The sequence below is a fragment of the Vicia villosa genome, unplaced genomic scaffold (assembly GCF_029867415.1).
Source record: "Vicia villosa cultivar HV-30 ecotype Madison, WI unplaced genomic scaffold, Vvil1.0 ctg.002011F_1_1, whole genome shotgun sequence".
NCBI lineage: Eukaryota > Viridiplantae > Streptophyta > Magnoliopsida > Fabales > Fabaceae > Vicia > Vicia villosa.
In genome coordinates, this window is record NW_026705811.1 from 63,129 (window position 1) to 76,572 (window position 13,444).

General features: G+C 30.1%; 1 protein-coding gene across 1 annotated transcript; it reads right to left on the reverse strand.

Moving 5' to 3' along the window:
- Window positions 1-8,064: 8,064 nt before the first annotated feature.
- LOC131637488 (polyadenylate-binding protein 5-like) lies at window positions 8,065-12,711 on the reverse strand. The gene is made up of 7 exons (XM_058908077.1): window positions 12,252-12,711; window positions 10,329-11,113; window positions 10,170-10,247; window positions 9,994-10,083; window positions 8,964-9,260; window positions 8,708-8,881; window positions 8,065-8,549 (listed from the first exon to the last, which is right to left on the reverse strand). Exons 1-7 carry the CDS (start codon window positions 12,502-12,504, stop codon window positions 8,322-8,324), a joined length of 1,905 nt encoding a protein of 634 aa, XP_058764060.1. The 5' UTR covers window positions 12,505-12,711; the 3' UTR covers window positions 8,065-8,321.
- Between the last annotated feature and the right edge of the window lie 733 nt (window positions 12,712-13,444).

A 13,444-nucleotide genomic window follows, 5' to 3' on the forward strand; every position in this document is an offset into this window, starting at 1 on the left:
CCAATAGTTGTACGAAGTGTTGTGGTCGTATCATACCACCAGTCACAGCTCCATCACCAGGATCACCAGGGAAACTCCACATTAGTGTATGGGATGGATGCCATGTTGCCAGTCAAAATCGACATGCTACCATGGGGTCACTCTTAATTCAATGAGGAGGAAAACGAGACAAGGTTAAGATGTGTTGTTGACCTAATTGATGAGATAATAGACGTCACCCACATTAGAGATTTTTCCGCTAGAAAAAGTGTAGCCAGAAAATATAACTCCAAGGTGGTTCAAAGAGAGATGCTAGAAGGCAATTTAGTGCTACAGAAATTTGTTGTGCCCGTCTAGCAGGGAAAATTGCAACCTAACTGGGAAGGACCGTATCATATATATCAAAAGTTTCATTATGTGGCATATAAACTCGAAGAGTGAGATGGATGACTCATTCCCAGAACTTGGAATTCAGTCAATCTGAGATATTATTATAGTTGATTGGTAGGAAAGCGAGACGCCTATTTTTGAAAACTCTTGTAAAGATATTATGATATTTGCAAAAGATTATTATGGTTTGGCTATCAAATAAGTCTCGCCTTTGGGACTCAACTAAGTCTCTTCGGGAAGACTCACCTAAGTATGGCTTGAGGGATTCAACTAAGTCTCGCCTGAAAGACTCAACTAAGTCTAAAAAACTGAAGGTATGAATAAAGCTTCGATAAGGCTCCTACAAATAGCCCAAATATAAGTAAAGGACTAAAATAGTTCGGCCTCTACAAGGCCTTGTGCTTGAGGGACTATGTAGTGGTGTAACTAGAAGGGGTCGTGAGGGAGTTTTGGAGGCCTACACTTTGTGCATCATCCTTTATAGATCATCCCTTTTAGTTTAAGTGCCTCTCTTTTTGATAGGGTGCTCTTTTCTCGAATACATCGCCTGAATCTTGTGTGTTTCCGTCTGTAACGCCGATCACACAAATATGTATATTGCATCAACAAATGGCACCTAAGGAGTCATGAGAATTAAGTGTGCTCCCTGAATTTAAAGAAATGACTACCCATTCCCATAGTGGTTTCTATATTTCAGGAATTCATGGATCCAAGCCTTTGGTGACTATAAATATCTCAATATTTTGGTATGCAGCGACAACACGGAAATACACATATATAGAGCCTCTCATCTCATGTTAGCTAGTTGTCAACCTCATAACATGTTTAAAGACTCTGTCATCCCTTAATAGTTTGGGTTTGTCACGCATTTGTACTTTTATCAAATACAAACATTTATATGTCTAATAAGGAGCCAAGGACCCTTCACCGAATGTATAGCAGTTATTTGTCTAATAAGGCAACAAGGATCCTTCAATGAAGATCCATCAATTATATGTATGATAAGACGACAATGATCCTTTAGTGAAGGTTCAACAACTATATGTCTCGTATGGAGACAAAGATCCTTCAATGAAAGTTCATCAGTTATATGTTTGATAAGGAGACAAGGACCCTTCAATGAAGGTCCTACAGTAATATTCGTGATAAAGTGACAAGAAGTCTTTAGTGAAGGTCCAACAATTATATGTCTGAAAAGGCCACAAGGATCCTTTTGTGAAGGTCCAACATTTATATGATGAAATAATCTTTCAGTATTTATTTCCCAGTAAGGCAGCAAGGATTCCTATAATAAGGGTCTTGGAAAATACTCCGTAGGGTGCAATGATAATGCAACGCCTAGTGCTTGGTTCATAGCAGTTTCATGGTGAGTTTATTTTGACATTTTTCCTCTATTATTGGTGATTCAATAACTTTTGATTTTGCAAATATGCTGATAAGTCGGCACTACGACCAACTTTAATGTCTTTGTTAGTTTATAAAAATTATTTGTGTTCATGTCTCTTTCAACATTGAAATTCATAACAAGTAAAACCTCTCAGTCTAATAAACCCATTACTATTTTTGTGTGTTTGGTTTGAGAGTGAGATTAGCATAATCATGGCGAGTCAACGTAAATGTAACAATGATATCAGTAAGTTAATAGAATGAATTCAAATCACTCTAGAACTAGCAAAGATACATGCAACTTTATACACTTGCTACACAATTGATAGCAGGGACGGAGATATGGGGCAATATATAATTTTATGAACATGTTAATTTTAAGTTTTTTTTGACAAATCATAATTTTAAGTTATATGTATTGTTTGACACATAAAAATAAAAATCAATTGTACATACATTTAATTTTTTTATTATTATGTCACTTTCTTATATTACTTATAAATAGTTTTACAAACATTTGTATTTGTAATTGAATATAAGTTTAATTTGTTTATATTAATATGCATACTAATTAATTTATATTTAATATATTATATATTATATATTATTTTTATAAATAAAGTATGTATTATTTAAAAAAATATTATTACTATAATATTTTTAATTCTATAAAATAAGTGACAATAATTATAAAAATTATATAACTATGAGATCTCATTTCAATTTTGAATAAAGATATCAGTAATTTATCAATTATTAATTTAACAAAACTTTAAAACACTATTATAAGAATTTTATTATAGAATATATTTTATAGCGTATAATATATAAAATACAAACAAATAGTTAAAGCATTGATGTATAATGGTTTCAACAAGAATCTATAATTTGCTATTGTCTTGGCTTAAAAACGCAGTACTTAACTATATGCTATATATAGAGATAGAGATGCTAAGTTAATATATGCATGAGGGGAATAATAGTGGGGGCACATGCCCACATAATACCATGAGTGGCTCCGTTTGATAGAACGTTTGCTTGAGGCGACCGATTAAAATGTCTAGAGTCATTAGCCTTTGTTCAAGACAATATTTTAATCAAACATTAAACCATCAACTTCAATAAAATATAACATAGTTCATTCACTAACTATAACACATGTTAGGCATAATAATTAACTTCAAGCTTTGGGAGTGTGTGGACAAAGATAGTCTAATGACTTTCGTTTTAGGATATCTCGGTCCTTCTTACATACCATCACATTGATGTCATGGTAATGTCACATGTTCTTAATTTTCTTTTAAAAATGAATAAAATAAAATCTAACACATTAGAAATGACAATAAATCAAATTAATTAAAAGTTTCTCATATATTTTACTACATTGCTTTTGTATGTTTGTCTTTATATTGCTTAATGTAATCCTTTGTATGCTCATTTTATGTCTGCGCACATCTAATAAAAATTCAAGACATTATTGCATTGAAATTTGAAACACAAAGTCACATGCTAGTAATATTCAGTTTTAATATTTAATTTATAGGTAGGGTAATGCTAACGTTAAGAGTTAAATGGGGAAAAATTATCCGAAAATTGTATATTATTTTAATTAAAAATTGATAATTAATATTACGTTTTCCAATATAAATTTTGTATTTTTAGGTTTCTTAACATGTGTTCTTAGGGCAGCGTAATTCTTAATTTATTTTAATTTGAAAACTCAATAAGTATGTGCATCACTTCCCTGAGAATTTACTAATCGGGATTAGAGCTGTCAAAATAGACCGGAGCCCATAGGTCGGTCTATCAAGTCTAAAAAAAGTTAGAGCTTGCGCTTTATTTTTCGAGCCCATTTACAACAGGCTTTTTTAAGTTCGGCCCGAAAAAACCCTAAAAAATATGGGTCAGCCGGTATGGGCCATGGGTAGCCTGCCAGGCTGAAAAAAATTAAATTTTTTAAAATTTAATTAGAAATTCTCCTTTCCTAATTCATAAAGATATGTTATAAACAATTTGCGTATTATATATTTTAATTTTTTATGGTACTATAAAGGTATAAATATCAAACCATCGACTTTTGATAACCTAGTATAATAGGTTTGATTTAATTTTAAATTAAAAGGTTTCATCCTAATATAATTATGTAGATAGTATAAAAAAAACACCATGATGTATTCTAATTAAAAATAAGGTTGAAATTGAGATTTAAAAAATTCTGATGTAATTTTTATGAAAAGATAGAGTTAGTACAAATCATATATATATATATATATATATATATATATATATATATATATATATATATATATATATATATATATATATATATATATATATATATATATATATATATATATATATATATATATATATATATATATATATATATATATTGCTATAAAATAATACCCCGTCAATCAAGTTATATAATTGTTAAAAAATTATAATTGTCATGAATATTTATATCTTAAAATTTGTTGGCACAAGTTATTTAATTTTGTGTGTTACATTGGATAATTTGTGATGTATTTTAAATAGTTAGAATTAAGTTAATGTGTTGTGTTACATTTTAATTATAACTTATATGGATTATTTGGACATCCTAATTATATATATATATATATATTATTGCATGCAATTTCATGGATGCTTAGAAAAATAAGGAGAAATTTTTATCTTTTTTAGAAATAGGCTCGTTTTGGGCCGGGGACGTTTAGGGTTGGGTAGCTCGCAGTCCAGACAGGATTGGACCTGGGTAGTAAAAATAGAGTCCATTTAAATATGAGATTTTTGTGTCCGACCCTGAAATGCCCGAGGCCCGCATAGGCCGGCCCGTTTAGGGTCGGTAGCCCATTTTGACAGCTCTACTCGGGATCATAGCGTGAATATTTACCAGAGTGGCAGAATCTTGATAGTTTATGGCTTCATAGCAAGAGAACCAACTTTTGATGGCTGGAATTGACTTTTTCTTCAACTTCCCTTGAGGCTTTATTTGAATTAATATAATTAGATGAAGCGGAATGAAATAAAATAAAATAATATTTTATTATTTGAATAATTTAAAACAGTTGAAATGGAGCGGGATTGAATGATATGGATTCTATTTCATTTCATCTCTTTACTAGAAGGGTAATTTGGTATTTACAATTAGGGATGGCAAACAGACCCAAACCCGCGGGGCCCACCCGCACCCGAACCCGAGTCAACGGGTAAAAACCCGAGTTGACTGGGTTTGGGTTCGGGTTCGGGTGCCACCTGATATTTCGGGTGCGGGTTTGGGTAGTGTGAAACCCGCGCCCGAAACCCGAAATCACACCCGAATATATATATATATATATATATATATATATATATATATATATATATTATATAATATATATTATATTATATTATATATATATATATATATATATTATATAATATATTATATATATATTTTATGGAAAGTTGTAAGAAAATTGTAAGAAAAATATATTTTATGTATTTTGTTGCGGGTTTGGGTGAAAAAAACCCGAACCCAACGGGTGTGGGCGTGGGTGTTACTTTGTCACCCGAATAGCTTTTGGGTTTGAGTTCGGGTTCGGGTGGTAATTTCGGGTGCGGGTTTGGGTAGTATAAAACCCGCACCCGCGGGCACCCGTTGCCATCCCTATTTACAATTCTAGTGATAACTTAGGCATAAACATAGGCTTTAAGAAATAACCAATTATTTTACAATACCGTCCACATTCCATTTTCTCATATGTTCAATGAAATTAGTAGGATACCCGGACGTTCGCACGGGTACAGGTGTGGGCCTAATTATCGTTAACAGAGATAAATTGAATTAAAGTTAAACATTATAATAAATATAAATAAGAAAAACAAAATTGTTTTTGCCATTTTTTTATTTAAAAACAGACCTGATTTTAAAAAAATTGTTTTACATATATATATATATATATATATATATATATATATATATATATATATATATATATATATATATATATATATATATTAATTTTTCATAAATTAAATTCATGCGTTCACACGAATTTCGGCATGGTTACACATGCATTCACAGAGATTTTGATATGGTTACACATGTGTTCACACTGTATTAGTGACTTACCAATACATTTGCACAAGTACTAATGTGGTACGTGCACTTTTATTTTCAAATGTAATAAAAATATAAATAAGAAAAACAAAACTGTTTTACCTAAAAAAATTATTATTTGTATAAGACATACTTTTAAAATAAAAACAAAATTATTTTATATCAATAATATATATTTCAAATTTTCTTATGTTATCTTAAAAAAAGTATTGTATCTTAAATTAAAAAATGTCAAAACAAAAATATTAATAATATAAATAATTAAAAAATAACACATTTTTTCCGTGTTTGGATTCATATATTATTTTAAATATATTTACTTGTATTTTCTTTAATTGTAAAAAAAATAACCCGTGGAATCACACAAATTATGGTATGGTTGTCATTGCGTTCACACGAGTACTGGTGTGTTACCCGTGCGTTCGCACAGGTACTGGTGTGGTACGCACGCTTTTGTTTTCAAAATGTAAATAAGAAAAACAACATTGTATTTTAATTTTTTTAAAGAATACATATTTTAAAAGAAAATAAAATTGTTTTACATCAATAATAAATATTTTAAACTTTAATATATTATCTAAAAAATTATTGTATCTTAAACTTAAAACAAATCAAAATAATAACATTGATAACATAAATAGTTTAAAAAAACAATACATTTTTTTCCGTGTTTGGATTCATATATTATTTAAAATATTTTTTATTTTCTTTAATTGTACAAAAAATATGATAACCTGTGGATTCGTAAAAATTCTAATATGGACACCCGCACGTTCGTGTGGGTACTTACCCATTATACACATATGTTTCTAAATTGTACAAAAAAATTTAATAACTCGTGAGTTCACACGAATTTTGGTATGAATATTGGTGCGTTGTAGTGGTGTTGGTGTGTTCATTTTATTATTATTTGTGTTGAAGTTCTATGTAATTGATTTAATTTATAAAGTATTTATTATTATAAAATCCACATAATTAGTAAAATAAATTTTGTTTCGGTGATCATAAAATAGTTATGAATTGTAAAAAAAAATTTAAGCATATTTATTTTTATATTTCAAAAAAGTCGGAAAAAAATTATGTTTGTTTAGTAAAAATTTAAAAAAGATAATAAATAATCGATATTTTTTTCTCTAGTCCAAGTTAAATTTTTGTGTATACTTTTTTTACATGATCTTGTTAGTTGTAACATGCAAAAATATATATATATATATATATATATATATATATATATATATATATATATATATATATATATATATATATATATATATATATATATATATATATATATATATATATATATATATATATATATATATATATATATATATAGAAAGAGAGATAAAATCGTGATCATTTCAAAATGTATTGATATTTTACACAAAAATTTATAATTTATAATATTTATAGAATTATTTAATGTTAATTTTTTTTAAATAGAAGAAAATAATGTTGATATAAGTGATTCTATTAATGACATTTAATATTTGTTTTTAGTTTTTTTTTTGTAATATGATTATAATATTTGTCTCTGTATCTCATATCTTATAGAATTGAGGATAGTTTTATAATTTTATTTTCCTTCTATTTATATGTTAGTTGATTTTATTTTCCTTCTCTGCACTATTAGTTGATTTTGATGGCTGTAATTGGCTTTTTCTTCAACTTTCCTTGAGGCTTTATTTGAATTAATATAATTGGATGGAGCGGAATGAAATGAAATAAAATTATTTTTTATTATTTGAATAATTTAAAACGGTTGAAATGGAGCGGAATTGAGTGATATGGATTCTATTTCATTTCATATGTAATTTATTATTTACTATTCTACTTTAAGAAATAACCAATTATTTTACCATACGTCCACATTCCATTTTCTCATATGTTGCACAAAATGATATTTATAGATGGTGTTTTTTTTTTAAAGTTGCCCCCTCTGAATCGATAGTGTTTTTATATCGATAATCTTATACTCTCTCCGTCTCCCAATAGCTGTCATCTTTTTTATTGTATTTTAATTCATTTAAGTACTCTACTATTTATTATTAATAAGGTTATTTTAATAAATGGTACTCATTTTTTCATTGAAATCAACATAATTAATCATTTTCTTAAAAAATATGAAAATTTTAAAAAAAGACACCTAATATGAGACGGATGGAGTAATTGGTATATTATTCTTTTGAATTTGATATTGCATTGTTCAATTCAAAAGCAACATTCATCTTAAATAAGTCTAAAGAAAAATTATTGTCAAAGTTTAATAGACTGATTCTCTACTACCAATCTCAAATAAAATAAAATCATAAAATTACCTAAAAAAACCAAAAGCTAGAAATGAAAATGAATATATCAACACATCTAATTACGAATCCAACCCATTAGAAAATACAATTTCCATAAAATCAAAATTATATAACACAGCCTCACATATGAGATACGCGGCATAGCTCAAATTACTTCATTCATTCAATGACAGCGAGCCAAGTTGATCTCCGACTTCAGCTCTCGGTGCAGCATCATGGAGGACTTGCAATGCCTCATAAACTTTTTGTTTTAAGTCATTTGGAGATTCAATAAGATGAATTACTTCTGACCGATCCATTTCAAGCAACATTCCTGTCACCTTAGCTGTATATTGATTTGGTGTAAGATGTTTCACAAGTGGATACAGGTGTTCACCCAACATCTGTTAATTCAAGATAGTGCATAACAAAAATTAAATTTCTTATCCATCATTATTAAAAATATAAAAAATATGTTATTTCTACCGTTTTCAAGAAATATAAAAAATAAGTAAAACAATATAAAAAGTTCTTACGTGTAAAAATAACAAATTTTACATACCATACGCTGATTTTCTGGGGTAGCAGAAGCTAAATCTGATGCAAGTGATGTAGACCTCGGACGCTGATTATCGATAGAAGTTGGACCATCAAAAGTCATGGGCAACATTGGATCCACGCCATTTCGATTGTTGGCCATATATCTGTACCCTTGGTTGGAGTTACGTTGTAGCATCTGTTTTCAATAGAACAATTTTTTGATACAATAAAGTAAATCATTTTAAAAAGATCAAACTTTAAATTTAAGGAATAATTACTTGATTCTGCTGCAGGTGTTGGAGGTTTCCATTCCGTCGAGCACCTATTCTTTGTCTTTGGAGTTGATAAGGCATAGCAAAATTTGGAGCAACATTTGGAGCAACAATAGGTCGCATTCCAGACAAGATTTGCTGCTGGAAACCAAATCCAGTAGGCTGAGGTGGTATGAAACCAGGTGTGCCTTGACCGTAATATAACTGTTGAGGGGAAAGTCTCGGAGACCCCGGATGGTATCCAGAAATTCCTGCAGCCAGAGATGCCATTCCACCGGGGGCACGAATATGAGCAAATTGAGCCTGCAAAAAAATTAATTTGTTTAAACGCCCTTTGGTTTAATGAACATCCAACTAAACACAATCAACTAACCAGAATTTGTTTAAACGCCCTTTGGTTTAATGAACATCCAACTAAACACAATCAACTAACCAGTAAAACTAAGAAAAATAAATAAGAAAAATAAATAAGCTTTTTATGAAGAAAGGGTACAGAAATAACAACCAAAGTCTTATCCCACTAAGTGGGGTCTGCTTGCATCAATTTTTTTAAAATACATATAGATTTAAATATGCATTTGGTACTTGCAAATATACTAGTTTTTGGTTGTTTGACTTTGGTTCTTGTAAATATATGTCACTTTGTTTTCCCTTTTTGTTCTTTTGTTTCACACTCTAAAATTAGTTTATATTTTAATTGGTTCTTCTAATATGTAGACCATTTCATTTTAGTCTCTCTCTAATATCAGTAGTCACATAAATGACATGTATTTCCAAGAACTAAAACCAAACAAACAATATTACTTTGACTGGAACCAAAAATATATAAAATTGAAGAGATCAAATATTTTTTTTTAAGCCAAAAATATAATATACTATAAAGATACTCCATAAAAAGCACATATATAAATTACAAACATAAATTAAGGCCATCAAAGCAATTCTAATTAATTATAAGCCACAACTAGTCAGTTACTTAATAATGTAATAAGTATTAAAATCACATATGAAAAATGATATTAAAGAAGAGCATCACCTGCAGCTGGGCCTTCCTCTCTTCTTTGCGTTGGGCCACAGCAACAAACAGAGGCTTTCTTCCGACCAACTTCCCATTCATTTCATTTAACTAGACAAAAAAAAACATTGAAAGCTCAAACATCCATCCATCATGATAAGGAAACATGTAGCTCAGTCACGCCTCTTTGAACTTACCGCTTTGCTTGCTTCCTCTGGAGTTGAGAAGGCCACAAAACCGGAACCCTTGCTGTGACCATGTGAATCCAACATCACCTAATAATAACAATAAAAACAACATGAAAAAAGGTCAAATCAATGTCTATATAATTCACATACAAATTGTTTTTAACATACCTTGCAAGAAGTTATAGTTCCAAAATCAGAAAACAGATCCTTCAACTTTTCATCGCTAAAACCGTCATCAAGATTTTTCAAGTACAAATTAGCCCCTTGTAATTTCTTATATCGGCTAATTCTTTCTTGTTCAAATTTGACTTTCAATTCATGCTCTCGTTCTGCTTTTCTCTGAGCTCTCCCAACAAATAAAACCTTGTCATTGTCATCATTGATGGTGGTTCCATTTAATTTCTCAACCGCAGTAGCAGCTGAATCTGGACTCTGGAAATTCACAAAACCAAAGCCTCTAGATTTCCCATTTGTATCTTTCATGATTGCTGCACTAGTTATTGTTCCAAAGGGGCCGAATAGATATTTAAGTTCTTTATCATTCATGGTTTCAGACAAATTTTTGACATACACATTAGTGAACTTGAGTGATCCATTTGTCCTAACCCTTTCCTGATGGCGAACAAAAGATCCAACATATACTTGTTTATCATTAATCAGCATTCCATTCAATTGTTTGATGGCACTCTTTGCATCTTCTTCATTGTCAAACTGCACAAAACCGTGTCCTTTTGACTGACCACTGCTGTCAAGAACCACCTTGCAAGAAAGAACTGAGCCAAAGGCAGCAAAAGTGTCATGTAATGCTTTGTTATCAATTGATGCGTCCAAGTTCTTAATAAACACATTGCCAGATCCACTTTTCCGAACACTTGGATCTCGTTGAGAAAACATAATACGAATGGGCTTCCCATTCAAAGGAGTGAAGTTGAGTAGTTCCTTGGCATTGGCCGCTGAAAAATCAGTTCAGAAACACAACCATATAATCATAGAAATAACAATCCAAATCCCAATCCATAAAACAGTCCAATAGTAATTTGAAATATTGATATGAATAAAAATTGAGAATAAACAGTACAGCACATTTAAGAAAAAAGATGCACACAATGAAATCAGATTTTCTGCTGTCATGCCATCACATAGTAGCCGCATTCACGCATTTGGAACATTCGCAATGGTTAAATCAAGATTGGACAGCGTAGATTTCAATGCAATTTTTATTTTACTTTGAATACTAAATTTAAAATTTATACGGATCTTGATCCAACGACTGAGGATGTGCAAATTGCCTTAATGCGGAGGATTTGTGACTTAATATATTGTTTAAATGAATTAATTAAAACAGGTTGATTATAATTTGTGGTGGTTCATTAACATATATCTCAACTCTAATTAATAAATGCGACTATAAACAAAGAAGACATCATCCTTACAATTATTCATTCTAGATTCATATTCAAAGAAGTTATGATATTAATCTCAGAACAGATACAAAAACATCAGCAATTACCCAATCAAAGGTTTTCAGTAATGGTCGCAGTCACAACTTTCCAATCAAAGGTTTTAAACAACGGTAGGAGTCGCAACTATCCAATCAACGGTTTTAAATAACGGTCGTGGTCGCAACTATCCAATCAAAGGTTTTAAATAACCGTAGCAGTCCAACTACCCAATTAAAGGTTTTAAATAACGGTCACAGTCGCAACTACCCAATCAAAGGTTTTAAACAACCGTCGCAGTCGCAACTATCCAATCAAAAGTTTTAGCTACAATTTCTTTTTCATCATTAAAAATCATTAAAACTGTGAATAACTGTATCTGTATCACACCTTCCTTTTGGGTTTTCGCATAAGTAACCGTTTTTTAAAACCTTTCCTCCTACTACTTAACCTTACACATGAACAAAAACATTTATGGAAATAAAATTGATGATCATGATGATGAATATAACTATATAAAGATCATTAATCAATCAGTAATAATGAAAATCATTCAATCTAGATTCAAAAACCAATATCAATAAAAGATCAAACAAATTTATTAACATAAAATATAACTTTCAACGAAAACAAAATGCAGAGTGATACAAACCTTCCTGGGCGTTGGTGAAGTTAACATAAGCGTAACCAAGAGACGATCTCATGGTCTGATCCCTGCAAACCCTGATCGACACAACCTGAGCCACTTGGCTAAACAGTTCAAAAAGCTGAGCCTCGATCACACTCCCTTCAAGATCACCTACGTAGAGCGATGCATTCGCAAACGGTCCTCCGGTTAATGCCGCCGTCATCGGAGCCACAACAGCCGCAGACTGAGCAATCTGTGAAGAAATCGCAGCCGCCATTCCGTTTTTCCCGCGAAAAATAACTGTAAATTGACTGAGATGATGAAAGTGAGCACTGAAAAGGAGAAAAAGGAGTTGCAGGGATGAAAATATGGGAGAAAATAAAATAAGCAAACCCTCTCTTTTGAAATTTTTAGGGAATACTGCTTTTTTTGTTTTTTGTTTTTTTTTTTTTCGGTTTTTTTGGTTGGTTTGTCTCCTATAAAATAGCGTTAGAGGGAGGAAGAAGTAAGGGACGATGAATTTGGGCTTTATACATCCAACAGCGCGTGGGCGTGCAATATCTCGTTTTCGTTGTGATTTCTTGGAATCAAATTCGTGGCATTTTCGGATTGATGACCTGTCACTTTTTGTTTTATTTTATTTACCAAAAACAACTTATATATTAAAGTACTCAATAGTCTTTGGATCCGCTGTTGATCAAAATATATCCCTGTTAAAATTCGTCGCCCGTCAATTTTTTTAATTATATCACATAATTATTTTTTTATTTAAAGCCAATAACCATCATGTGGTTTCTTTTAAATATAGTTACATCTTCCAACTTAATATTGATTGTTATCATTCAATTATGACTTGTTGGTCGTCGTACATTATAGTTTTAGATTTTTTTTGTTTTTTAAATTATTATCCATAAAATTTAATTTTATATTATTAATTTATTTAATAAATGATTCGACCATATATTTAATTAATTGAAAGAATTAAATTTGAAACCAAAAACTTTGTTGGTTCTATCTTTGGTCTCATTTTTAAATAGTGTTTTTTTAATAAAGTAATTTATTATCAAATGTTCGTATTAATTAATGTTATAAAACTAATTTAAAAAATAAAATATAAAACTTTGTGTTGAAAATGACAGTTTCTAAAATTGATTTTAGCACTTTTAATTATAAATTTTATATTTAAATTTTTTAATAGATTTTCTAAGATAGTATTT

Bases quoted from the DNA above. Each gene is read 5' to 3' on its own strand.
- LOC131637488 (XM_058908077.1), bottom strand. From the start codon at position 12,504: ATGGCGGCTGCGATTTCTTCACAGATTGCTCAGTCTGCGGCTGTTGTG. The intron at 10,248-10,328 runs GTATGTTAAAAA...TGTTATTATTAG, and splicing joins GAACTATAACTTCTTGCAAG to GTGATGTTGGATTCACATGG. The intron at 10,084-10,169 runs GTAAGTTCAAAG...TTTTTTGTCTAG, and splicing joins CAGAGGAAGCAAGCAAAGCG to TTAAATGAAATGAATGGGAA.